This window comes from Epinephelus fuscoguttatus, linkage group LG4 (assembly GCF_011397635.1).
Source record: "Epinephelus fuscoguttatus linkage group LG4, E.fuscoguttatus.final_Chr_v1".
In the NCBI taxonomy this organism is placed as follows: domain Eukaryota; kingdom Metazoa; phylum Chordata; class Actinopteri; order Perciformes; family Serranidae; genus Epinephelus; species Epinephelus fuscoguttatus.
The window spans coordinates 41,527,329-41,554,664 of NC_064755.1; the positions used below are offsets into that span (position 1 = coordinate 41,527,329).

General features: G+C 40.8%; 1 protein-coding gene across 1 annotated transcript in view; it reads left to right on the forward strand.

Moving 5' to 3' along the window:
- Positions 1-1,060: 1,060 nt before the first annotated feature.
- The window catches only part of lrriq1 (leucine-rich repeats and IQ motif containing 1), a 52,809-nt gene continuing 26,533 nt past the window's right edge, over positions 1,061-27,336 (forward strand). Inside the window, exons 1-16 of the mRNA XM_049575241.1 lie at positions 1,061-1,358; positions 3,751-3,850; positions 4,096-4,178; positions 4,285-4,405; positions 5,225-5,376; positions 6,305-6,379; positions 6,753-8,330; positions 10,424-10,576; positions 10,790-10,940; positions 11,473-11,666; positions 12,257-12,384; positions 12,562-12,635; positions 14,072-14,165; positions 20,327-20,506; positions 25,771-26,223; positions 26,744-26,927. Of these exons, the coding sequence (XP_049431198.1) occupies positions 1,248-1,358; positions 3,751-3,850; positions 4,096-4,178; positions 4,285-4,405; positions 5,225-5,376; positions 6,305-6,379; positions 6,753-8,330; positions 10,424-10,576; positions 10,790-10,940; positions 11,473-11,666; positions 12,257-12,384; positions 12,562-12,635; positions 14,072-14,165; positions 20,327-20,506; positions 25,771-26,223; positions 26,744-26,927 (3,831 nt within the window). The 5' untranslated portion in view covers positions 1,061-1,247. The remainder of the gene's footprint in view (positions 1,359-3,750; positions 3,851-4,095; positions 4,179-4,284; positions 4,406-5,224; positions 5,377-6,304; positions 6,380-6,752; positions 8,331-10,423; positions 10,577-10,789; positions 10,941-11,472; positions 11,667-12,256; positions 12,385-12,561; positions 12,636-14,071; positions 14,166-20,326; positions 20,507-25,770; positions 26,224-26,743; positions 26,928-27,336) is intronic.

The following is a 27,336-nucleotide window of genomic DNA, read 5'->3' on the forward strand; positions in this document are numbered from 1 at the left end:
ACAAAAAAAGACACAAAACAACCACAAGGAGGCAAAACAAGACTAACAGGGACAGGGGTTGCAAATTAGCTTCAGCTAGAAACTTGTATGCATGACATCTGTTTTGTATTTTATATGAAATAATGTTTAATGCATTTGTCCCTGATCAATAAACGTCTAAATAAATAAAAGAGACAGAAAAGTATCTCAAGGAGGCAAAAAACAATCACAATGATACACAAACTAACAAAAGACCCCAAAAATACATAAAATTACCTCAATAAACCCAAACAACTACAAAAAGATACAAAACAACCACAAGGAGACAAAATGAAAATCTACAAAGTGACACAAAATGACTAAAAAAAGACACTAATTTACCTCAAGGAGACACAAAATAAACACAAGAATACACAAAAAATGATTACAACACAACAAAAAGACACCAAAATACATTGAATTACCAAAAATAACCCAAACGTTAACTGTTTTTACTGCAGTTTATGTTATTGTACTTGAAGCATTCTGTGGCACAACAATTTCCTCTGGGATATATAAAGTGCTCTTAAATCAAAATGAGTTAATGTCAGTTATCAATATAAGAGACAGATTAAAAAAATACAGATGCAAGAATGAATTTAAAAAATACATGTAAATAAAAGTGATAAATATAAATAAATGTAACTGAAAGAAATAACCATTTTGCTAAATATGAGTTGTAAAGACATTTATTGTGACGAAATGCTAACAGACTCAATAAGCTCATCAGGAAAGCTGGTTCTGTCCTGGGAGTGGAGGTGTCAGAGATGAGGATGTGTGTATATATTGGCAGATATTAATAATCTATTGTTTTAATACTGGGACCAGTGAATACCAGGGAACCCACTGGTTGTTCTGCTAGTGAATGTCAGTTGTTGTTACTGTAATGTGAAGTATTCTCAGATACAAGATTTTCCTTCAGGATAAATAAAGTTCTGTTGAATTGAATTGAATTGAAACGGACATTTCCCCTTTGGCTTTTGTACGGTTTGACCCTCGCGAGGTTTCGTAGCTCACAGCGTCGTTTCCATGGAGACGGAAGTCTCTCCTAGACGCGAACAGGACTTGTTCTACATGCCACCAAATACTGAAATGAACCGCATATTATCCAGATAAACAGCGAGTATGAGTATCAGCGGTAATATTATAAAGTTAAAATAACTTTGTGACGTCAAAAGGGCGTAATTAAAAGTAAACGTTAAACGCAAACGAGTCGCTGACGTTTTAAAATGGACGCTAATGAGATGTTTGACACGATGATGCGGGAGCTAAATGAAAAGATCCTCTCTGATGCTGATGGAAGTGAAGAGCAGGAGAGTTTTTCTTTCCATGAAGAGACGGTGAGTAACGTCAATCTCATTTTGAGGTGACGACACTGTAATATAAAATTAAATTAACTCTTTGACAGCAAGCTAACTGTGGATAGTCGCCTAGTAGCTAGCTTAAGTAGCCTAGCAGTTAACCCTTTATCGTGCTGTTTAACAGCTTGGTAGAAGACATTTTGAGTCACTTTATGGTAATGAAAAATGTGTTGAAGTTAATTTAACCTGACTGAACTTGTTTGGGATTGTAATGTTAATATAATCCTCTAGGTGTCGCTGTGTCTCTGAACAGTCTGTCTCTACAGGAAGTTAGAAACATAAACAGTGACAGCAGACATGTGGGCTCTGTGGGGGCTCTGTGTGTGGTGGGTTTCAGAGGTAGGCATGTGTATTCGACATGTTTCAGAACCAGAGGTCTCACTGAATGGGTTTATGTAACTTAATACACAAGGTAAAATCTAATGAGGCTCCACTAAAGTGTTGATTTGGCCTTTTAAGGTAAAGGAAGTTAAGACAAGCAAATGTGACTAAAATGGACGAAGAAATAAAACAAAACTTTTTTTGTCTAAAGCCAACCAAACTGTTGAATTCACTGTTTTTGTAAAACAAAATAAGGATGAATAGTTACTGTTGTTAATACCTTAAATTTAATGTTATTCCATTACAGACATGATGAAAAAAATCTATATGAATTTTATTTTTTCACTGTTTTTCAAATGTTTTCAAAGTAGGCTACTGTCATGGTAAATATCTAGAATACATCATACACCGTTACCGTGAGAGGTTATATCAACGTTTGGTAGAGGCCTGTATTTGATAACTCATGGAGTCTGTTAACATGAACACTGATTATTGTTTTATAGACCCAAGGGAAAAAAATGCAAAGAAAAAAATTCCATTGCTTTTTCTCTTAGTGAGGAAGTTATGTCAGTTTGACAGGTGGGGTTGAGCACATGTTTAACATATTTCTGCTGTGTGTTTTATATATTTCATCATGTTTTATGTTTAAGTATTTGTGTGTTTGGTTTCACCTGGCTGGGCGGCAATTAGTCAAAGGTGAAAGTTGAAAGCTGACTTCTTTACACAGCACTGTCCTGTAGGGTTGGGTACCGTTCATGATTGAACCGATACGGTACCGGTATCTGGAATTCGGTACCGGTACCAAATGGTACCTTATTTTGGTACTTTTTAAAGTCTAAACTTCTCAGTTTCAACATTTTATTGAGAACATTTAGAAACAGTGCTGCATGTTAACTTTTGTCTGCACATGCATTTATTTTGAAAATTCAATAAAAAGATTTAAATAGAAATAAATACAATTCCTTAAATTGGAAGTGTTCCCCCCGCCTGCCTTGCACGTTGCGTTGCAAATATTGCAGCGAGCACTGTCTCCGTCGACTGGCGTGAAGTGCAGCCAGACTTTGGACCGCTTTCGGCTCACCATTGTTGCTGTGTCTGAGGTGCGAGTCATGCGCTCTCGCTCCGCCTCCACCTCAGGTACCTAAATTTGGCACGATTCATTTTAAGTGAATCGGTACTTGGTAGTACCGACGTGAATCAGAACCAAGTACAAAAAGTACCGAGTTTCGGTACCCAACCCTACTGTCCTGCAGGGCTGCCATTCACTCTAGAGAAATGGGACCAGGGGCTTAAACATAGACAGTGCAGGCAGTGCGGTTGCATTGGGGCCCATAGAACTAGGGTGCCCATAGCATGTTGGCCAGAGAGCAGATTCTTATATTCTGATTGCCACCTCAGAAATACTCCCATGTTCAAAGAAGAACTCACATTTAATTTAAAGGTGGGGCCAACTGTTATATATGCTGTCATAAAGACAAACCCATCTCCATCATGATTTCTTTTTTGTTTTGTGAAAAGGTCAGTAGCACTCTAATGAAATGATATGTTTACATAAACTATAGAACTAAATGAAATATGTTTTCCAGCCCAACTGAAAAGTAAAAATCAAACACCCCAAAAAGTGAGGTTTTGTTCCAGTTCTCAAGAAAAAGTGATAAATGCAAAACATCAAGGAAATTAATTTGGAAGCCAAATATTAAAACACACCAACGAGGAGTAAACGGACAGTTTGGGAGTATTTTCTGCACATCAGCTGACCTACCACAGGTCTTACTATGCCTGGTACACACTTCACAATATCAGCCCGATTCTAGCCCGACGCAGCAACGTACGGTGTCCGCATGTCTGTCATGTCTGTTGGCCAAGTCACGGCACGATTTTATGATTTTATGACTTCTTCTTCTCATGTAACCAGCCAGTCTTTGCTTCACTTTGTCTCTACAAGCTTATTAAATACACACATTTGGATGTTTATGCAGATACAACAGCAGACAGAACCTCAGCTTCACTTTTAAACGTATCAAACTAACACAAACCAACTCTCTGACAGCAGGACTCAGATGATATCCCCCCATCTCTGCTCTGCTACTTTGAAGCCTCTAAAAGCAGAGCAGCAGTTTGTGAGAAGCTCATCCTCGAGGATCTTGAAGGTAAACAGCAGCACATAATGTGACTTTATACTTTTAGAGGCGTTCCTTCTCTGTGGTGAACCAGGGTACGAAGTCAGCTCTTGTGTTTGGAAAATAGACACTAAATGACTCATCTAATCATCATTCATGAATCTGTCAATTAGCTGTGCTGTATCAGTATGTACAATGAAACGACCGACAGGTGATCCCGTGGCTGAGCGTGTTTCTTGTGATGATGGATGTGTTTTCTTTGAATTTCCTCTCAGCCTCCCCTCCATCACATCACACTGAGGACATGATGAACTTTCCATCTGAACTTGATGAGGACATGATGAAACTTAAAGAGCAGGTAAATGTCTCTCTGTACAGTCCAGTGTCAGTCTTCTCTCTGTATGACACATCCAGAATATACACGTTGTGACAAACTGATCTACATTTTTATTTTCCTGATGCAGGGCATTTGTGATGAGGAGAACGAGGAGAACAACACCTCCACTGATCCTTTCGTTCTTCCTTCACCCATAGAGACAGAAGCACTTTTCACCGATGTTGTTTCAGTGTGTCCCAACAACGAAGGTACATATTTAGAAGTATGAGGTGAAAACGCTTGACGCAGTGCAGTGTAAACCTCACAGGATCAAAAGTACAGTTTGAGTGACAGCACGATGGTAATTCAAAGTTCAGATGTTACACACTGTAGTTAATGGCACAGGTGTGATGGATGTTGATGCTACATTACATCTCTTTCCTCTCTGTTCCTTTTTGTTTGCACTGTTGAGGCCTTGCTGAAGCTCTGATGATATTCTGAAACTGATAGTGGTAGAACAGTTGACCACAAGAGGTCACTGTTGACTCATTTTTGTTCTCAGTTGTGACCGTAGGGAGATTCAGTGATAAAGTTGTACATAATTAAACCTTTTGGACAGAGGATAAGGTTACATTTTCTAAAGGCATGACTTGATCTATAATTTCCTTAAATCCTGTCAGTGGTTGAATCTTTTTGACGATGTGTTTGTCATAAGTACGTAGTGTTTGATCTGATGGAAATACTCTAATTAAAATTATATATTCAACATTTTAAAGACCAGGTGTTAAACCACCTGTATAGTTCTGACAATATTTGAAGCATGACATACAGTATATTCCTGCTGACCTGTCCAAGTGTTGCCGCATCATTCATTTATGATAATAGCTATATATGTTTCTACAGACATTATTTTGAGGGTTATTTTTGTTTTCACTGCACACTGTAATCTGCAATGAAAAATGGTAAAAGGGAAGACAATGAGGGGGGGATGACAAGCTCAAGTTAAACCTATAATGGAACCACTGCAACGTTTTCCTCATTGCTTGCGTAACTGTTAATGATGCCTTACATTTTTGTCCTTGTCACAGATGAATATGTGGACATAGAGAAGCAGTTGACGCTGCAATACGAGGCAGAGCGAAATAAACGACACTGTGAGGAGATGAAAAAAGAGGAGCGGAGGAGACAAAGAGAAAGAGACTTCCAGGAGGAGCTGCAGAAGATAATGGAGGCAGAGAGGGTGAGTCTTACTCAGGACTTCTTCTCATAAGAATTCTTATTATACAACAGTTAGTTCCGACCGAGTAATTTGATTGGATGAGAGGCATTCTCTCTGTGAGTGCTGATATAGAGTATAACATCACTGGGACTTGTAACAATAAAATCACTCCGCTCACAGGTGTTATAAATATAAATACAACCGTTAATTAACATGACATACTTAAATAATTTATTTCATCACCTTTTGTTAACATTTCCTGACTCAGCATTGCTGTTTAAGCTGTTGTTGAACTGTTGTATGAAAGTAATATCACACTCGGGGTTGTGACGTTGTACTGTATATCGTCACGGCTGTAACTGTCTTCGGCATGAGGCCATAGGCCGAGTGCCTACGACCGAATCACAGCTGTGAAGATATACAGTACAACATCACTCCGTCTCGTGTGATATTGCTTAAATATAGCAGATGTAGATTTTGGAAAATATTTCAGATGAGCAACTTTGTAATCCCCCTCTGTGTTGGGATTTATATCATATACATCTTCCTGAAAAAAGGAAAAATAGAATCCAGTACTTCACATTTGTGTAATAACATATTCAAGATTCAAGATTTTGTTTGCTATTTTCTTGTGTATTACACATATAAAAAACTCAATATGAATTACTGTTCCTCCCAGAAGAAGAAGAATCTATCTATCAAGAATAATATATGAAATAATAAAGGAAACAGACAACCAGAGAAAACTGCTGCATCACTCAGGTGCTCTTAAGAAGGAAAATGCCTCCTACACTTTGAAGAATTCAAGTAAAGACAACAAGATAGATAGTTGATAGACAGTGAGGCCTGTACACTGTGTGAGGAAAGATATCAGAGAGAAAATCCAGATTTTAAAAAATGTAAAATATCATAATATATATACCATTATCATGTTTATTTCTTTATCCAGCTCCACCAGAAGGAACTGGAGCTGATGGGGAAGAGAGCTCAGGAGAAACTGGAACAAGAGCTTCTGTTTCAGCAGGTATGGCTCAATCCTCATGTTGTCACTTGTCACCAGATGTTCAACCTGCACAGACACAGCGGGGTGTCAGCATCCTCCCTGGTTAATGAGTTAATTCAGTGCTGGGACTTCCATGTGAAGTTATTAATCTTAATTCATCATTATTCAGAAACAGTGAGAGAATGTGGAAAAAACATGAATCAGAAGTTCACTGACCTCAAACATCAGATTATTAGAATCTACTCTGAGAGGTCGTAGCTCCGTCTTCCTCTGCAGGTGTCGAGGCTTTGGGCTGTTTATGTGTTTATTGGTTTATGTTCTCATAATGAAATGTTTCTAATGAGATGAGACAACCTGCTTTGTTCTGACTCTCCTGTCTGTCTTCCCTAATTAGGAACTGATCAGTAACTTACAGAGACGAGTGGAGGAAGAGAGGAAGATAAGAGAGGAGGAGCAGAAGAGAATAAAGGATGAAGAGGACAAAAGGAGAAGGGAAGAGGAGAAAATTAAGATGGAGGCAGAGAGGAAAAGAATGGATAAAGAAAGAAAAATAGAGGAGATGAAACTTAAAAAAGAGGAAGAACAGAAGAGGAGAATGGAGAGGGAGGAACAGAGGAAGAGGGAAGAGGAGAAACTTAAGATGGAGGCAGTGAGGAAAAGAATGGAGGAAGAGATGAGGAAGAAAGAGGAAGAGAGAAAGATAGAAGAGATGAAACTTAAAAAAGAGGAAGAAGAGAAGAGGAGAATGGAGAGGGAGGAAAAGAGGATGAAAGAAGAGGAGCAGAAGAGGATGAAGGATGAAGAGGACAAAAGGATAAGGGAAGAGGAGACAAAAAAGATGGAGGCAGAGAGGAAAAGAATGGAGGAAGAAAGAAAAATAGAAGAGGTGAAGCGTAAAAATGAGGAGGAGAAAAAGAGGAAAATGGAGATGGAGGAAATGCAGAAGATGAGGGAAGGGGAGCAGAAGAGGATGAAGGGTGAAGAGGACAGGAAAAGGGAAGAGGAGACAAAAAGGATGGAGGCAGAGAGGAAAAAAATGGAGGAAGAGGTGAGGAGGAAGAAAGAGGAAGAGAGAAAGATAGAAGAGATGAAATGTAAAAATGAGGAGGAGGAAAGGAGGAGAATGGAGGAGGAAAGACACAAGATAATACTGGAAAAAAAGCAGCTGGAGGATGAAATCAGAATGATGGAGGAAGAAGAGAGAAAAAAGAAAGAAGAGGCAGAGAGGAGAGAGAGGAAAGAGGAGGAGGAAAGAAAAAAGTTGAAGGAGTCAAGGAAGAAGATGGAGAGAGATAAGAGAAAACTGGAGGAAGAAATTAGCCTGAAGAAGAAAGAGGAGGAAGAGAGAAAAAAGAAGGAAGAGGAAAATGTGAGAATAGAGAAGGAGATGAAGGAGGAGGAGGAGGAGGAGGTGGACAAAAACAAGAAAGAGGTGAACAAAAAGACAGAGGAAGGAGGAAGACTCAAAGAGAAGAGCAAAGAGAGAATGGTGCAGGAAAGGGAGGTGAAGGTGGAGGATGAAGAAAACAGCCTGATAGATGAAAATGAGAAAAAGAATAAAGATAAAACAGAAAACACTTTGGCCTCACAGCGAGGAGACGGCACCACCTGGACCTCCTCCAGCTCTGGTCCTTTACACACTGAGTCCACAACCAGTCCCACCAGTACTGAAACCAGACCACCACAACATGACCCAGAGGAGAACATCAGTCAGACCTCCACAGATCAAACTGTGGACTCCACTGTGTCTGTGTTTTCACCTGTGTGTCTCCCAGAGCACACAGAGAGGAAGAGGCTGTCATGGATGAGAGACTGTGTCCCCTGGTCCAAACTGTCCCTCCGGAACAGGAGGAAGCAGAAAGGTTCTGTCCGGGGTCGGAGAGGGCTGAGAGGAGCTGCTGAGGCCAGCAGTCTGCCTCCTCTGTGTCCACACTCTCTGCTGCGGGCCACAGGCTGGAAATCCCTGCAGGAGGTAAGATTACCACAAATACTCCACCATGACACAGACACATTTACAGAACTGTTTATAAAGGATGAAGCTGTTTGAACACGTTTAACCATGAGAGTGCTGGAGCTTTAGGTCGAATCCCTCAGACATAAAGGCCAGGTCAGACAAAAGACTCACGACAAGACGAGTTGACACACACAACTACTATTAACACTCCATTCTGCAACATTGTAAAAAGCTGCCATTTTGTGGCTGGATATAATTTGTAGCTTCTTAAACAAAACAAGCATCAGATGGACTGTATTCATAATTAGTACGCCACAATTATATAAATAACCAGCGCCAATTCATCAGTCAATGATGGTGTGTGTGTGGGCGGGACATAAGCACATACGGTGAGCAGTCACTGTGGAAAATTCTCTGAAACAGCACTGACACATGAACTGTAATCTCTACTTTAAAACTCTGAAATCCTGTTTAGGTGGCTTAGTAGACATTCACCCACCAGAGCTATCAGATAGCAGGCACATCATGAGATATGTTAGAAAATTAAATAACTTTAAATAAAAAAAACGACATGTGGAATAAATGACAACTGTAAACCAACTGTGTTTGAAGTTACAGTAAGGGGCGAGGTGTCCTGTAGGTTTAATCTTGTAGTCAGGGAAACAGTTTAGTTAATAAACAACTTTTTAGGTTACAGTTTTGCTAACTTATCTGATCAGTGATGAGACTCAGAGGGCAGAGTTTCTGCAGATACAGACAAAGACTTTTATCAGGTCATAAGTGATGATTCAGAGGAATTACCTTGTGTACGTTTTTTTTTTTTTTTTTATGAAATCCTGTATAGTATACCTTTAACCCTGTGGGCCCGAACAATGCATAGTGCGTCCAAATTCACACCTGTTCTTCTCTATTGATTTTCTCTACGACCCTCATAGCGAGAAGCCACGCATATCACGTGAAACAGCGGAACCAACAAGACCAAGCACTTGTCAGTAGTCCAATGTTTTCACAGCGAAGATAAAGTTACACTAAAATTGTATAACAAAGCTTTCATACAGCTTTGCACACACATTACTCTTGGATGGATTACTCACGAATGCACACGTATCACATGAAAGCGCAGGAGCAGAGCTTTCCAGTGATACCACACACATCATTGTGCTGTCATCCCATCACGCTATAAATACAGATTGATTGTCTACAAAATAAAAACCTGACGAATTTCTTTACAACCCATTATACAGATCTTGTTATCAGTCACTTCATATAGTGAGGAATATCGTATCTTACCACGTCTTAGGCTTGCGTGTGTTTCTCCCTGTCTATCCACATTTGTAGTCCGGCTTTCAAGATGCAAATATCTCCATATTGTCCAGTTGACACTCCATCAAACTTTGTATGACAAGACAAGCGCACTTCACCTTTGCGTACCCAGACAACTGCAGCCTAATTATGCATGCATGACAGGGCTGTAGTCACCATATACATATCTGATTCCAGAGAGTCTCCCCTCTTCATATATGGCAGAATATGTCTACTTCCAACTTGCTATGGTGAGATACATGCAAAAATGTAAGAATTTAGTGACACAGATTTGTTTTTTTCATTGATATAAAAATTAATATAAAATACAGGCACATAGAAGGACATGGAATGATGGTATATCTGGTTAGCCCAGATTGTCCTGAAAAAACAAGATATAGCATGTGAATGTAGCATTTATAATAACTGTGATATGAGCTTAAAAGTAAAGGCAGTAAAAATATCCCAAAAAGGCCTAGGGCCCAAAAGGTTAAAGTAAAAAGAATAAAGTCTTGACGATAGCGCTCCTGGGGACGGGGGAGATGTTGCAAACTCACCTGCAGGCATACATCATATTGCATGTCTACAGTGTTTATGTACTTACCCTCAGTGCCACAGGAGGGAGACAACGGTTCTGTACTCCAGCTTTAGAGTGGTTGCACTGAAAAAGCAGTAATCCATTTCTGACTGGTCCTAATATGATACTTGATATGATAATGCCATATCTCTGTCATGTCACAGATGCCAGCTTAACCTCTCAAAATCCAGACAAACCTCTGAGCCTTGAAACATCTTCACCTCTGTTCCAGGTGACCACAGTGACCCTGGAGGACTTACCTGGCTGTAGCTTATCCACTCTCACTCAGTGTTCTCAGCTTCGGTCCCTCACGCTCAGACGCTGCGGCCTCAGATCTCTGGATGGCATCAAGCAGTTACCACAACTCTGCTACATCGACGTACAGGTGGATTTTCAGTCCATATATAATGACTTTATTTTCTTAGTGTCTCTTGTTTTTCAAGGGAAGTTAAATAATCCATGATCTTTACTTCCAGCTGTTTTGTGCTGTTGTATGGTTGGATTATTGTTAATTAAATATCATTATCTCTTTATTCTGAAAGTAAAAATCAATACAAGCATGTTTTGTTGTGTCCTAAAGTCTTCTGTTTTGTCACAGGAAAATGACATCTCATTTGTCGACTGTGAAAATATGACCAGTTTACGGGTTCTTCATCTCAGCCACAACAAGCTGACGTCCATCCACGGTTTAACTGGTGCTGAAAATTTGGATGTTCTGGACCTCGCACACAACTCCATCACTCGCATTGGTGAGAATTGAAAAATTATAACCTTGTGAAATATAATTGTGACGTTTGGAATATGATTGAATAAGATTGTTGCCATTATAACAAGATTGTGTCACATCTGAGATCTCAAACTGTTTGTAGTTTGATTATTGTCTGTGTGTGTGTGTGGGGCAGTTTGAGATGTTTGTGAAATACTCCACAAGAGGGCAGCAGCTCTCTTCTCACATAGCTCCTGGACTTCACTGACTTTACTACAATATGCATTGAAGAGTAATTTATTTACTGAGGTGATCTTGAGCTGAGGCTGAAGTCATAAATAGATATTGGCCAGGCGAGAGGTTAAACGCATTGAATCATATATTCAGCTGCTGTAATATTGTGTTGTGACTCACCTGTGAAACTGAATCTCATAGGAGGGAACTTTTGGACCGTCTCATTTTAGATTACGTTTTTTAGACCTGCTCATGCTTTGTTTCCTGCTCATATGTAGACTCACCCTGTGCTGTTTTCCATTCTGAATAAATACCTTCTCATTTTCCCGTCTCGTCTCCAGCTGGTCTGGAGTCTGTGAGGAGACTGCAGAGGTTGTCAGTGGATCACAACCAGCTGATCAGCACCAAAGGACTGAGGGACATTTACACTCTCCTGCACCTGAACCTCTCACACAACCACCTGGCAGGTGTGGAGGGGCTAGAAAACAGCGCTCTGCTCCACACACTGGACCTGAGAGCCAACAGCCTGACGGAGGTACAAACAAACAAACAAATGTACAAACAAACAGCTGCAGCTGATCACTGAAAGAACTGCTTCTGATGTCACTGTTCAGTGTTCAGAAGTCACTTGAGACGGTGGGTCACTGCTGCTGCTCAGCATGCACAATACCAGTGCCCTGTCACTTGTAGAACTCAATGAAAGGGAACTAACTGATGTTATGAGTTACATCACAGTTACACTAGTCAAAATATCTTCCATGAGAATACACTGTAAGAGACAGCTGGAGAGAATGTCCAGTTACTGAAGCTTATCTTGGTCTTTCTTTGGTAACTCAGTGGTAACTGCTTGGTGAGAGAGTACATGCAAAATAAAAGTACATACAAACAAAAGTAATTATTATAATAACATATATAGCTCCAGTATTTCTGAATGCACCCTTTGATCACAGCGGAACTTAACTTGTGGCCGACACTGATGTCTGCCAACACAGCAGGACTAAAACAGCTGACAGTGATGGACGAGGTCATTTAGGTGTAGCTGAACCAGCAGCAGCAGCACAAAGTTAGTCTAACCCCACAGTGTGACCAGTGTTCACTGACAGCTGCACCCTGTTTTCCCATCAGCCCCCGAATCTGAACAACCAGGTTCTCCTCAGAGAGCTGCATCTTGACGACAACAGCATCTCCTCCCTGCAGAGCCTCACTGCGTGCTGGCTTCCACTCATGCTACATCTCTCTGTGGCCCAAAACAGGTTCAGTCCTCCAGTCTGACTCCATGTCTGTCTTTGCATCAGACCTGAATGTGATAGAAACACAGATGAGAAAATTACACAAACTGTAATCCTTTTTTTAACATCAACTTTTATATTGAATTAAGATAAAGTGTGTCCATAAAAATGGGTTCTAATTTGTCTCTCCGTGTGTCCTAGAATTACCCAGCTGCCCTCCATGTCTGATTCTGTGTCCCTCACAAATCTGGATCTTCGATTCAACTGCATGTCAGGTAACAGATTGTCTTCATTAAACAGATGATATAAATCCTATAGACCCTTTTTGTGTTTGTAAACAGCGATGACATATTTTGTGGGCGGAGCTGAACTGGTGGCAGAAAGGGACAGTAGTGGTGTCGGTGTGAGCGCCAGATAAAACGTAAAAAGCATTACAACGTTTATATTTCTAAACTGATTGCAATAAGCCATTTTTATAGCTCTGAGTTCAAGACCTACATGTAGTAGAAAAAAATTGTCTCCAGTTAATTATAATCTCAGTATTTAGGCTGTAATCACTGCTGGACACTCAGTAGAGGAGTTTGTGTTCAGTTTATATGAACTGAATTAATGTTGTGGTGACAGATATTCTGCCATTATAAGGAACTGTAAAAACTTGTGTTTTTCAACCATGGATTTGTCTTATTGTTCTTAATTAATTGTTGTAGAGACATCCAAATAAAAGGCCAATGTGACAACGGCCAAAAATCTTCGTCTACCTTGTGTTAAAACCCAGCGTCTGTACAAAACAATAACTCAAGCCATCCAAATCTCATGATGCACACAGTTTTGTACTTTTCCGTCATGTCCAGGATGTGTAATATCGAGATTTACTGTATCAAATGATTTTTGTTCATGAACTTCTTTTCATTGTTTAATGTATTGTAGAACAATGTAAATACTGCTGCCACCAGGTGGATGTAAATAAAGGCCCAAATATTATTTCATGCTCTAACTGTCGGGCTCTATGAATTACATATGTGAATATTATGTAGGTTGTTTGTTTACATCAAATTATAGCAACTGCAAAGGTCTTTGTTTAGTTTCAAACGGCGTCCTCAGTGATAGTGTTCTATAAAAACAAAGGTTATATTATTCTGTATTCCTGTTCTGACTTCCAACGCCACAACAAGACATTTTTATTCTGCGTATCGTGACTGTTTCTGTCCTGTTGCCGCTGTATTTCTGCACCATGATGTGCGCGCAACCGCTGTGACGTAACTGTGACGTTCACTCCAAATTGGTCTATTTAATCACCATAAATGCTCACCAACCTCTGCTATGTGTGTAATGTGGACCAGTTTAAAACCTGGTGGTGTTTCAGCTTCTGTCTGCTGACTCCATCTTTCCAGTGTCTCACTCCCACTCAGCTACACATTAATTTCACTTAACAAAAGACGATACAATAGCTCTAAATTTACCTGCACCACACCTTCAGTCAAAAACACTCATGACTCTATTTTCTATTATGCTGCAGTGTTTATGCTGCCTGTCCAAGTGCAGTATATGACTCCATGGAAATAAGACGCATTAGTCCACGAGTCTCAGAAACACATCTCTGTTTCTTTCATCAAGTTGATGTAGCTCTGCATAACCAGATGAGACACGAGTGAAAGTGAGGAATAGACTGAGAAATAGACACTGACGAGGCAGAGTTGCTTTTCTCTCTCAGAGATCCAGAACGTGTGTGAGAGTCTGGAGGGATGTCAGTTCCTGCGAGAGGTCCACCTCACGGGGAATCCTCTTCAGCAAGAGACGGGCTGGAGGTAAGGTGATGGCTGGATGGAAGAGTTAAAGCAAATCACATGGGCTACTCTTTTCTAGGATCTAAATTCAACTGATGATGCATCTGCTTTTTAGACCAGGCTGTGCTATTAGAGAGACAGTTCACCCCAAAATCGAAAAGACATATTTTTCCTGTCACTGATGGACGAGTAGATAGGAGAGGAAAGTAGCTGAAGTTAGCTAACCATAGCTAGTGACGTTAGCCTGACAGTGTTTCACCTGACCTCTGGGAACAGTTGACTTAATAGGAAGAAAACTGTAGCTAAAGATAGCTAAAGTTAGCTGGTAATGTTATCCTGACAGCGTTCTACCAGACCTCACTTCCTACCCTCCATCTGTGTCACATGATGGCAAAAAAGCTTCTGGAGAGAATGGCTCAGTAGTAGCACTGTATGAGGAAAAATATGTTCATTTGTTTTTGGGGTGAATTGTCTCTTTAATTTGATTTGCAGGTGCCCTGTATCCTGTAAATTTCTGGACGCCTGTTCACCTCGAACTTTAGCACCTTCTCCTCTGCCGTACCTGCCACACAGTTTCATATCAAGATCGTGTAATCAGAAATTTCCGTCGTTCTTTCTGTAAATTCTTTGGACAGAAGTTTCAGTTTCAGCTTCCTTTTCTCTGAAATATCACTCGCCGTGTTGATGCTCAAAGGAACATACCAGTGAAAAGCTAGTGTTTCTTTATCACAGATTCGGTCTACTGGCTTGGGTAGTCTAAACATTCCAGCAGAACACAGGCCTTCCTGTCCACTTCCCAGGATTAGCACTGTGATCCGCGTCCGCTATTAGATTACTGCGACGTGCCACCGACATCTGCGCTTACGTACGCTGCACTAAGTGCTCGTAATTCCCCAAATATTGATACAACGGAAAAATCAATTATCCTCTCAGTGTCAATTTGCTCATTCACTTAACGTGCCTAAATATTTTACCCGAGTTGAGACAGTTGCAGTGAGTTTATGTGAAAAATATGCAACGACCACTCATACTCTTCGTGCTTGTATTGGTCTGTCATGGGCTATGATGTCAGCTGTTACATGTTCATAAAGTTGTTTGGCTCCTCAGAGCTCCTCACACCCATTTAGTAACACCAAAATATGAAAAACTATACTTCACTTGCCCCTCCAAACAGCCCCGAATGTTTCAGCCTTGAAAATGACTTCATAACATCATAACAGGGAAGGGCTGAGTGTCGTAAAATATTTTATACTACTGACCAGTTGGTTCAAAAATATGGACATTTTTTATGTTCATACATTTTCTTGCTCGGTGGGTTATTCCCAAAAACATGGGTTACCTGTGGACATTTTCCCGTCTTAAGCCTTAACTGAAACATTACCTTAATATTTCATTGAACTTTACCTAACCTCCAATGCCAACAGTGGAATTAACCCTCTGTATTTCCACTCTCATGCCCTGGCCCTTTCATCCTGAGCCAGTGATAACACCAGCTAAATTAAAGTACCAAAAGGCGAGCGCTGGGAATTACCCTCCCTGTAGGCAGCCCCTGATCCAGGAGACGTGGAAGAAGAAAACACTGCGCCTGATTAATCAGGGCCACTTTAAGAGCATGTGGTTCGGAGGAAGTCTTCACTAAATGAAATACGGACTTGTGCTCGTACGGGCTGGAGGAGGATGAAGGAATGTGAACCAAGAACAGTGTTTCCCTCAGAAAGGAGGGTGAAATTTATATCAGTTTAGGAAAGGTTCAGGTTGAAGTCCAAGTATAGTCGCTGTAGATAAAGCTGTAAGGAGAGAAAGAGATTCATGGCATCTGAACTGTGATGCTCTCGCCTTCTTTTAACCATCTGGAAATAGAGCTCCCACGTGTGGCTATGGAGGTGTTGTTACCATGATCCTTTTTAAAATGGATCTAAAATTAAGCTTTTTTCTTTTGGGCCATCATGTTGTCTGTGTGTGGTGGCGTCATTATGTTACGCAACAAGGAGGCCAAATGAAGGTGAAAAGTGGGGGGTGCCCTCGAGGTCACCAGGTAGAGTGTGCGGTCTATGCAGGCTGAGGCCTTGGCAGCGGCCCTGATTCTTCCCCAACCCACGGCCCTTTGCTGCGTGTCATCCTCGTTGTCTGTCTCCCTTTTCCTGTCACTCTTCAGCATAATAAAGGCAAAAGCCCTAAAAAAAATGATCTAAAACCAAAAAATAGAATAAAATAAATAAATAACTTCTGGAGTGTTTAGAAATATTTCGATCATGTTTCTACATTTATGAATGTTTCAGATCAATATTTATTGTGTTTTTTCAAAATTGATGAAAAAAAACGCCCGATTTTTTTTTTTTTTTTTTTTAAATTTCTGACATAATTTCAATACTTTTATCAATTGTTGTGGTTCATTGACTTCCATAACCTTTTAGCCTAGGATGTATAGATTTTAGGGATATGAAGCTTTCTAAAATACTCTGAGAATTAACATCATAATAAGCAACAATACCAACATATGCACAGTTTCTGTTGCAGAATACAGAGGGTTAAAAAAAGACTTATTTGTTTGGTTGAATGTGACCGGTCTGTACAAATACACAGTTTGCTCCAACAGAAAAATGTTTTGTGCTTCAAAACCATCGCTGAGTGTTGTGCAGAGGTTATTACAGATCAGAGAGAGTCGTCTTTCTGAAACCAGCAAAACTCTCCAATTATTTAATGAGAATCATCCTTTGTAAACATCCACGACTGTTGGCATCCAATTATTTGTACGGAGGTCTTCTCTTCGTTCTCTCAAATGTGTCTAAGTGGCGTCCACTCTTGAATTGGATCATGTTCCCCACCTCAACAAGCTCATGTAACCATCCAAAGGTCCTATTTGGGTTTAGAGCTTCATTTGAAGAGCGCCTTCCCGACAACGTGCCTGAAGGGTTGGAACCTAATCCTGATCTGTGTCAGAGAGAGCAAGTGGGCCACATCAAAACCGTAACCCTCTGACAGAACACAGATCCTGTCCTCTGCGGTCAAGTTCTGGTCTCAGGGTGGCAGCAGGCTCGGTGAAACTGCATGCGATCAGAGCTCAGTATGAACCGTTTATACGGGTTTAAATCTTCTGCTAGGTTTGAAGAAAAGGGTCAAGCCACCAGAATGACTCTACCATCAGCTGTTTTTTTTAAATGGATTTAATACTTTACCCTGTGCTTTAACTTATCATTTAAAACAGTAAAATAAAGCTGTGTTTCAAATGATCCAACAAGATCTACCCTTAAAAATCTATTATAGCCATAGATTGGTAAAACATCTTGAGATATCCACGTAAAGAGATATAGTATGAAATAAAAAATGCTCAAATATTTATAAAACCCCACATTATGAGCTGGTGAAATGAAAGGTTTGCCCTCAGCATATGTTTTATCCTCCTCTGGTGACACAGTAGACACAATTTAAGAGCACATGGTGCTCTGGGAATCAATTTTGCAAAACCCAGTCCTTCAAAAATGTTTTAAAAAATTGACTTTGTAGCCCGAAGGCTTGTATTTTTACGGGTTTTATTGTTGCTGTTCCCTTGTGTCCTGTAGAGTTTCCAGCTCCACATTTTCCCACTGAACACAGACCACATTTGGCCTCCACTAGTGGATGCTCTGAGTCTGTTTCTCTGGCAGATAGTTGGGATTCCTCTGCTTGTACATCCTTAGCCTCAGGCAGCAGTTACCTCTCCCCCAGACTCTCAGCCACTCAGGGCTCCCCTCCAGTTTAAAGGCTGAAACTACCTAAAACACACCGCGGGGAGAGTTTTTATCCAGAGTAACTTCAGTCTTACAAAACAATATAAAGTTAACAATAAGGTTAAAATGTATTTACTGTAATTAGATCAGTGTAGAGGACAAAATGTGCAGTTTACAGAACAGCATGTACAATGAGAGGCCTCAGAGAGACTCGAAACAGACTCCTCAAACTCTTATTAGTCAAACTAAACACAGAATGGCTGCTGGAAACCTTCATTGTCAAAGAAACGTTCTACCCACTGAACTTCAGAGAAATGTCAGTTTACAGTGAGACGGTCTAAAAAAGCTTTTTTGTCTGATTCCTTCTCATCGATAGAACCGTTCTCTTAAAGTTGAGTATCATTTTCAAAATCTATGAGCTAAAATTTCCTTCTTTTTTGACTCTGTTAATGTCACATTAAGAGGCCTTTGTTGTCTGTGAATATTTAGGTGTGTATACAAAGAGTTGGACGTGCTTAGCTGTTTGTGTTCAATGCAGAAGTGAAGAATGCTGCGTTATTATGCAGAATAGCAGCAGTGGTGTGGTTATATAAAAAGATTGAAATGTGATGTGCCTGTCAACTGAAAAGGCTTCACCAGATGATAGATATTCTACTAAATTACAATTGCGTTGCTTTCATTTGTCTAATAGATGCAGTGGTATTGTTCAGTGTTGCTGCCAATATGAAAGCTGATGTCATAGTTTTATTTTTGATTTTAATATGTACACATTAAATGTATGAGTGATACAAACCACACTGGTTTTGTGTTGGTTAAATACAATAATTTTAAAAGGAATGTACAAAAACTGTTTTCTGTTTAAATAGGCCACCTGTGCTGTAATCCTTTTCACCGTAACTAAAAATGAAGGCCATTAAAGTGTCGCCATAAAGACGTGTTTCACTACAGGAAAGATGGTCTCTTCATCAAACTGGGATGTCTGTGCAGCAGAAAGGTGCAAATACTTTTGAAATTGGTGCCACATGACCAGAGAAAACTGAAATAAAACACTGTGGCATTCACTTTTTCTCAAGAAAGACCTACAACTACCAGAGTGCACTGTGCCGCACCGGACCAATAAATGCTCCTGCTGGTGGGTGACATAAACCAAGTACTTTGTCTGAAAACAATATGGTAGCTGGCTTGGGACAGTGAGATGAAATATGTTTCTAAGGTCACACATTTCTCAAATGTTAGTAAGAAGCCTGTGAACGCTCCTCATGTTCTTACTGCTCAGGGACAGAAGTTAGAGGTCGTCACTTCTTACAGATATCTCAGTATTTGGCTTGATGACTCCGTTTCTTTTAAACCTCAGGTTGACGATCTTAAAAAGCTGAAGCTGAAGTTTTATTTCAGAAATGAGTCCTTTTTCTCTGGTTGCTGCTACGTTTTTACTGGTTCTGGATTACAGTGATCTGTTGTACATTAATGCATCTGCACAGTGTTTGCACATATCGGATACTGCATATCATAGTGCACTGAGAGTTGTTACAGATTGTAAAGGCCTCACTCATCATGGTAGGTTTTATTCCAGGGCTGGTCGGCCATCTTTGACCTTTAGAGGGTTCAGTTACTGGTATTTGTTCATTTATAAAGCCATACAGAGTAAACTCCCTTCGTACATCTGAACTTTGATTGAACAGATCTGACTGTAGCTACAGTCCGAGATCTCAACACTTTAGTTTTGTTGTCTGTTCCTGGTTCTCAGACTGAGCTGGGACGGAAAGCTTCTCTGTGCTCTGCTCCTCTCACCTGGAATAACCTTCAAAAGAGTTGAAACTTCACAAACCGGTCTCTGCCTGATTTTAAAGCTCTCATAAGTACCAGGATGAATGAATTGGTTGGTTCTTGTAGGTGTTAAAAATGGCTTAAATAAATGAATAAATAAGTAAAAGACATTTTAAGTGAGAAATAGGCAATGCAGTAACAGAATCTTGTAGGGATGCACAATATTGAAATTTTTGCCGATAGCCAATATGCTGATATCCAACAACTAATTTGGCAGATAAAATTTTAGTGATTATCAAGTCTCCCCTGTAGTGGAATTCACATCATATTATACATACATACTCTTATCATAACGGCCCACCAGCAGATGGAGACATGAAATACTTTTCAGTGTATGTAATATTCATTCATTGTGCAAGATAAGAAAAAGCATGTTGGCCAATACTGATGATGTGTCGATATTATTCTGCATCCCTAGAATCTTGGTTTATATTTAATCAGCGCTACTTGGTTTTAGTTTGATCTGACTTTGTGAGTGACAGAAAGAGAAATGAGCACAAAGATCTGGATGCTTGAAAGACGGAGGGCAGTTTACCACAGTTCATTCACTCACACTACCCAGACGTTTCTTATACAATGCTGTTTGAAAATTAGCAGAGTATCCCTTTAATGACCTCTGATATTACATCCAGGTTGCTCTCCTTTCAGATCCACTCTGCAGAAAGCAGTACCCGGCCTGAGGCTCATCGATGACCAGCCGACAGACACTGTTCCGACGCCCCCTGTTGTTCAGCAGTTCAGCTCGGCCTCAGGCAGCTTCCTGATGTTCTGCCAGGCTCAGCTTCAGCAGACTCAGGATTTACAGCAGCGGCACAGCAGGGAGCTCAGGTAAGAGACAAATGACAAATGTCAGTGTGCTGTTTGTCTACTGTGGATGAGTGTAGCTTCATCCTTTCTAAAGCTGTCATGAACCCATTAAGGACAAAAAAACATGATCGGGTGTGCTCATTGTTAACTCATATAACAACATTTTCATCATGATCTATTTGTTTTATACTGACACCAGGAGTCAACTGTATGCAGTGCTGCTTAGATAACACATATACATCATCTGTGTTAGTGAAAAACTGATTTCTAAGGGAGGAAAATGTTCAGCTCTGATTTGACACCAAAATCTGGCTTTGAGGTGTCCTAATAGAAAAAAAGGATAATGAATGTACCATGTACTGTCGTTCCAATGACACGGAAAGTTCTCACTCCCTTTTATTGAACTTGTCACTAAACTCTCATTAATTCCACACCAAATGACCCAGAAAATTACCAGAAAATCGCAATTTTCCTCAACAAAACTTGTGCTGTATGTTTAAGCTACAGTACTTTTAAGACATAAAAGAAAAAAGATGCAGAACAACCACTGCTCCATCCAGCTTAGTGCTGGCAAGGTGCTGGAAAAAATCCAAACTGGTAGAAAATATTTCTGCACACTTACATCTATCTATCTACTCACTTAATTGTTGAGCTTTCGGTCTATTAGACCTTCATCACAGCGTACGTCATACAGCATACATACTGTACTCTCTCGTCAGTAAAGTGAAACACCAACTAGATCAGATAAATCTTTTCTACCAGTTAAGACAAAAGAAAAGAAAAGGCACTGAGACATGCAGGTGAGAGGGGACTCCTTAAAGGGATTATATCACACTTAAAAAGAAAAATCAAATCAAATGGCAAACCAGAGTCAAACTTAACAGAATAAGTTATAAATGACCGCAAACCTTTTTACAAAAGGTCGTGTTACTTTTTTTTTTTTCTTGTGCTGATCAGCCTGTCACACAGACAGACATGAAGCAGTCAGGAATGTCAGCTATCCTCTTGTTATGTCTGATACTTGGGGCGTAGTGAGCCTAAAGACAACGTCCATCTATTTTCACAAGTCCTTCGATGTCACTGGCCTCTGCTCACGTCGACGCTCCTCTGTGAGACGGACCACCAACACTTAAAACAGTGGTCAGCTTTCTGCTTATCTTCGTGACCCTCCCAAATTACACAGCACAAAAGATGAAACGTGGCTGCGGCTATCCGTGCGGGTCACGCCGAGGACTCCTATGGCTCGGGGGGTAGCGTGGCGCTCCCTTTGCTTCACCCCTCACCATGTGCCCTCTACTCCCCCGGCCTCTGGACAATGAGCCATTCTGCCGGCTTTGCAGGGACCAACACAGCCATTTAACCCCTGGCCTGACCTTGTGTCTGACTGAGGTTTAGAGGAGGTGAGAGGAGTGCCACACGCCGCTCCACTGGTGACTGTAAGGTGGGAAACCATGGGGTTTATCAGGGGTATGGTTTCACAAGTTTTCTCTACAGGGTGTAGAGTGGAGGCTGAATCCTCTGTTCCCTACAAAATGCCTCTATTTTATACTTAAAGTGTACTTTTTATGGATTTTACCAAGCAAACAAAATCTCTTTCTCTGAATTCAAACAGGCCCCAATCACACAAAAAGCATTTTACAGGTTCCAAAGCATGAGGCGCACCACACTGCCTCTTTTTTTTTAATTGAATGCCGTTGGTAAAAAAAATCTTGATGCATCTCTTTATTGTTGCCAGGCAACCACCCCATCATCTCCTTACCCTAACCTTCCCGTGTCATCAATCTACAGTTCATTTATTGTATCTATCCTGCAGTAATCAGTGTGTAGCTCCTGACATGTTGAGGCAGAGGGTACTGTCTGTAGCTCTGGTTGAGGATGAGAGGCTGTCAGCAGATAAACAGAGATCTGTGTGGGTACATGAGACCCTAAAAAAGAGGCTGGATCATGGGGAGTACCACCAGTTGGTCCAGGAGCTTCTCCTCCATCATGGACGTTTCAAGTACTGCACTTATCTGCTTCCACGTCTGCTGTTTTCTATTGAGATGGTGCTTACTGTGGTTTGTAAAGTCGTATAGCTCTGGGTATCCAGCAACCACTACCACCAGTACCTCTTCTTTTTTTTTTTTTTAGATTACTTTTTGGGCTTTTTTGGCCTTTAACTGATCGGACAGTGGTAGTGTGAAGGGGGAGAGAGGGGGGATGACATGCAGCAAGGGGCAGCAGATCTGAATGGAACCTGCAGCTGCTGCAGCAGGTACGTAGCCTTTGTACATGGGGCACCTGCTCTACCAGGTGAGCTGCTCGCCGGCCCACATTTTTCCAAGTCTTACCTGAAAACAATACTCACATGCCCACATGCACATTGAAAGAGTCATTGGTTGAAATTGCTCCTCTTGTCAAAAAGATCTCTTTCAAACACCGTTATTTTGATTGATTGATTGATTATTTTTATTTAGGTGTTATGCACAAAGTGCCCAACCCTCATGGGTTTATAAGACACCAAAAAGAAAGTACAGTTGCAGTGTACATTATTATTATTATTATTATTATTATTTTTCATTTCATACATAAATACAGCCCCTTTTACGGCTCAAGCTTTAAACAGAATATTCTGCCTTCTCTCCCACGCTTTACAAATAAAATCTGCAACAAAAAAGGTTCCCTTTCTAAAGCACAAGTCAATTTTCTCATACTCGTCCAGCCAAAAGAAATAGCATAAATAGAAGACATTTTAATAATAAGTACATCCCTCAAGTCCTCGTAAACAAGACAGTAAAACAGAAAATGGACCTCACTCTCAATTTCGCCGAGCTCACACACCTGACAAGTCTGTCCTCCTCTGGAATGGCATTAAACCTGCCGGTCTCTAAAGCCAAGAGTAATGTCAATGTGTAATGTCAGAGATGGAGATCAATATTCTCAGTCCCTGTTCTGTGTAAAGATGCTTTTCAAAATTCAGCTGAATCTAAAATATGGCTGCAACTTTATAAATCTGCTCTTTTTACTATCTTTTCTTAAAATACCTATAAAATCAATCAGTCTTTGTCTTCTTTGTGAAGCACTTTGCATCGAGCACTTTGATTGGCTGTTACAAAAAACAGTAGTGTCTGAGTCAAATCAAGTGAGTGAGCTACAGTCTTAAATACTTTAGCTGTTAGTGTCTAAAGTGTATTTCTTCACGCATCACCACTTTTTAGTCTTCTTGGCGAGCTGGTGTTTTTCCTGAGGTTGATGTAAACTGGATCTGTGTATCCACTGCTGTCAGAGCAGATAAACGACACACTAGATTCATTATACTTTACTTTGGCTTTTTCTTGACCTTTGCTGGTCTTCAGTTTCCTGCAGCAGTTATTGCAGCTACGAGTTCTGCTGGGAGAACCCAAAAGACACAGGCTCAGCAAAGTCCCCAAATGTCCTGAAAGATAACTGAAACTAGGGACTATGGGGACCTTTGGTGTTATATGTGTGTCTTGTAGTCAGTATCTATCTGTGGAAAACATTTAATATTGCAGCTACATCAGCGTAAAACATCTTTTAATCCTCCCTGCTCTCTTACATCAGTGGTCTACATGTTGACGGTGACCCTGGAGTGAACCAGCAGGTACGGGGTGGGGGGGTCAGCGGGGTCACAATCCTTTTGGACCTCCCGACTCCACTCTCTCTTGTCCCGCTGAGAATGAAGAGCTAGGTCTTTGTAGAGAAGAAGCTGTACTACCTAAGGCTAGTGGCCATGCAGACTGGCGGGGGACTGAAGCGTCTCTGCCCCCTCAGGGTCGAGGACAGGGAGGGGGAGGGGTGCAGAGCCAGGCACTGCTAATAGATTCATTAAGTCTCCATTGAGGTGGCTTTGTAGTCAGTTTATCCCCTCAGTGAAAGAGACATTATATGGTGTTAGGGCACACACACACACACACACACACACACACACACACACACACACATACTCAGTTCATTCACCTTACCTCAGACAAACTGGTCAGAATAAGAACTAATGTCAGCTAAATCTGATTTTCCATTAATTCACTGTCACATTTTTTCTGAGGTGACAGGAGTGATTGAACTTCTCATAAATTAATAATACTGAATTAAGCTTCTTTGATATTATTTCATAACTGTCTGCTCCAAACTAAATTACTCTGAACCCCATTTATGTGTTTGAATGATTAAAATGATCAATGCCACAGATGGCAGATTTTTTTTAAAAAAAAAAAAATTGCTTAAAGTCTGGTAGGCAAAGATACATCTGCTGTGGATGAGCTATGATTTTCTTTTCAAGTGTAAATTTAGTGATTTAGTCCGAACTGTACAGAATCCACCTCATGCGAAATGTAACTACCAACTCGTTCTCATTCCAAGTCATCAAATGCTTGTCAGTAATTTCGGCGTCAGAGACCGACACCACAAGCCACCTTTCTCAGCAATGTGACACGCTGCTGGGCAGCATCAGTTTGTAATGCGGCCAAAGGGAACCTTTCACAGTGTAATGATCCCATCCTTGGCGTTATGATATAATTGCGGGCGGTGTCAGTTAATAACGCAGCTGGTTGGCACCTGTCAAGAGCTGGAAAGTCCCTGTGGGGCAGGCAGCAGGGGGGTGGATGGGTCTATCAAACCCTGGACTTTCACCCAGGAGTCCAGTGCTCACTTCTTTTATGAATGTAGAGCCAAAACCATGATGTTTTTTTCTAACTCTAACCCTGTGCTTTTGTTGCACAAGGAAATAAATATGAGGTGTTTCACTGACGTTTATTTTGTCAAAGACTGTATATGCCTAACGAGCAGAAACTGTACGAAAGTGTATTTGGAAAAGACACAGTGCATGTTAACAGGTGTAAACTGACAACAGACAACAAAGACAGATGCACCCAGGATACCTAGCACGTCATTTGTAGACATCAAAAGTCCACTGAACTGAGCGCCGATATGTGACGAGTTGGGAGTGAGAATATGTTGTCAGGATTTCTAGATATGCTGCCGTAATACCTGATACTGCCCAAGCCTTTTTATAATGTTAAATTAATGCTGCTTGTCAGCTTTCCTGATTTAAAGGACGGAGTGTCCAGTTGTTATGAAACACAACATAGGTCCATTGAGTTGGTCTGTTTTTTATTCATAGGGACTGGAGCTACAGTAGGACAGAATGTAACTGTAGTGTGTAAGTGAGTAGGTGTTTGTCACAGGACCCACAATGTTACCAGAGCTACTGCTCACCCACACTACACACAGACCTTCTGGAAAGAGTTGTGTGCATCAAGACCTAAAACAGTGTTTTTGTATGTTCACAGTGATGCCTCATCTTCCCTGGATGCTCTCAAGACCTCCTGCACACATTCCAGTGAGGCTCTGCAGCTGGCTGAGGAACAGAGATTTGCCCATGAATATGGTGACACGACTGTGACTGATAAACACAAAGCTACAAGCCAAACAACACCGGAGGACACACCTGACGTGGACCATAACAGCACTGAGAAGAGTACTGAGCTACCAGGAATGGAGTCCACTGGAAAAGTTCCACAATTCGTCCCACACGGGGACAGTCGCAGCTACTGGAGCTCTGAGGAGAAGTCAGCTGCACAGAGTCAACATAATGGATTCCACTCTGTTACAGCTGGTCCAAAGACAGGGCTGACAGTAGGCAAAGATAACTCTGGCAGCGTTCACTCATCTGCAACGAGGGGAAAGACATCTTCCTCCAGTCTTGACATGGTACCTGTGTCCAACCATCAAAACCTCCAAAGGTAAATCACCAAATGTTCTGAGTTTGTCGTGTCCACTTCTGTGTGTCCATACTATCTCACATCACACTGTCAACAAGACATCAGCTGCTGTTTGTAATGAAATCCTCCAAATTCTTTCCTGTTCCACACGTGGACGCTGCTGACTTAAAGCAAACACCCTCTTTTTTATATCATTCTTTTTATAGCTGCTCAGAATTTTATTAGTTTCTGCTGCAGAGCATATGTCATCATTGGAGCCTCCTTCGTGTGATTTACAGCCAAAGATGTTGAACATCTTACTCATTTTAACACGCAGCTTCATCATTAACACCGCACTATCTTTGGGAGGACGATAGATCTTTGATATGAGGGGTGGCTCTGGACAGGCTGAAACTCTCCAGAGTCCTGCTCTCCAGATGTCTGCTCACAAATAAATTCATGTTTTGAAAGATGAAGGTGCTATGACATCATGTATAGTATATCCCTCACTTTGTGTATGTGTGCGTGTGTGTGTGTGTGTGTGTGTGTGTTTCTGGAGCAGCACAGCAGCAGTCATGATTCAGCAGCTGTGGAGGAAATATAGACAGAAATGTGGGAACTCCAGCAGCTCTTCCACAGCTGAGAAGGGAGGAGGAAGAGGAGGAGATGGAGGAAAGCCAGAGTCAGGACCTTCCTATATTAACGGGAGCGTCGTTGGCAAGGATTACGCAGCAACTGTCATCCAGGTAAAACTATTGGAGTTTTGTCAGATGTTCTTGTTTGACTTACTGTGCAGGAGGTAAAGACCAACAACTGTGAGTCAGGCCATAATTAAAGGTCCCATATTCTGCTCATTTTTAGGTTCTTACTTCCCGTTACGTTCTCTGATCAGGCTCAGGGGATAAGAGAAGTAACAGTAACTATGAAACTGAGAGAAAAGGAAAAAGGCAAGTGGAGATGGGTGTATCAACAGTTGTGGATTTATTTTATAAAAAACAAAAAACAAAGAAATAACAGTTTACATGAAGTCTTCAAAATATGAACAAAAACTAGTTTTGTTAGAAGTGAAGAAAATGATTAAGAAAACAAAAGAAAGAAGAAGAAGAACCAAGCAATGAAAAAGGGCGCATGCACCTTTCACCCATAACACTTGTA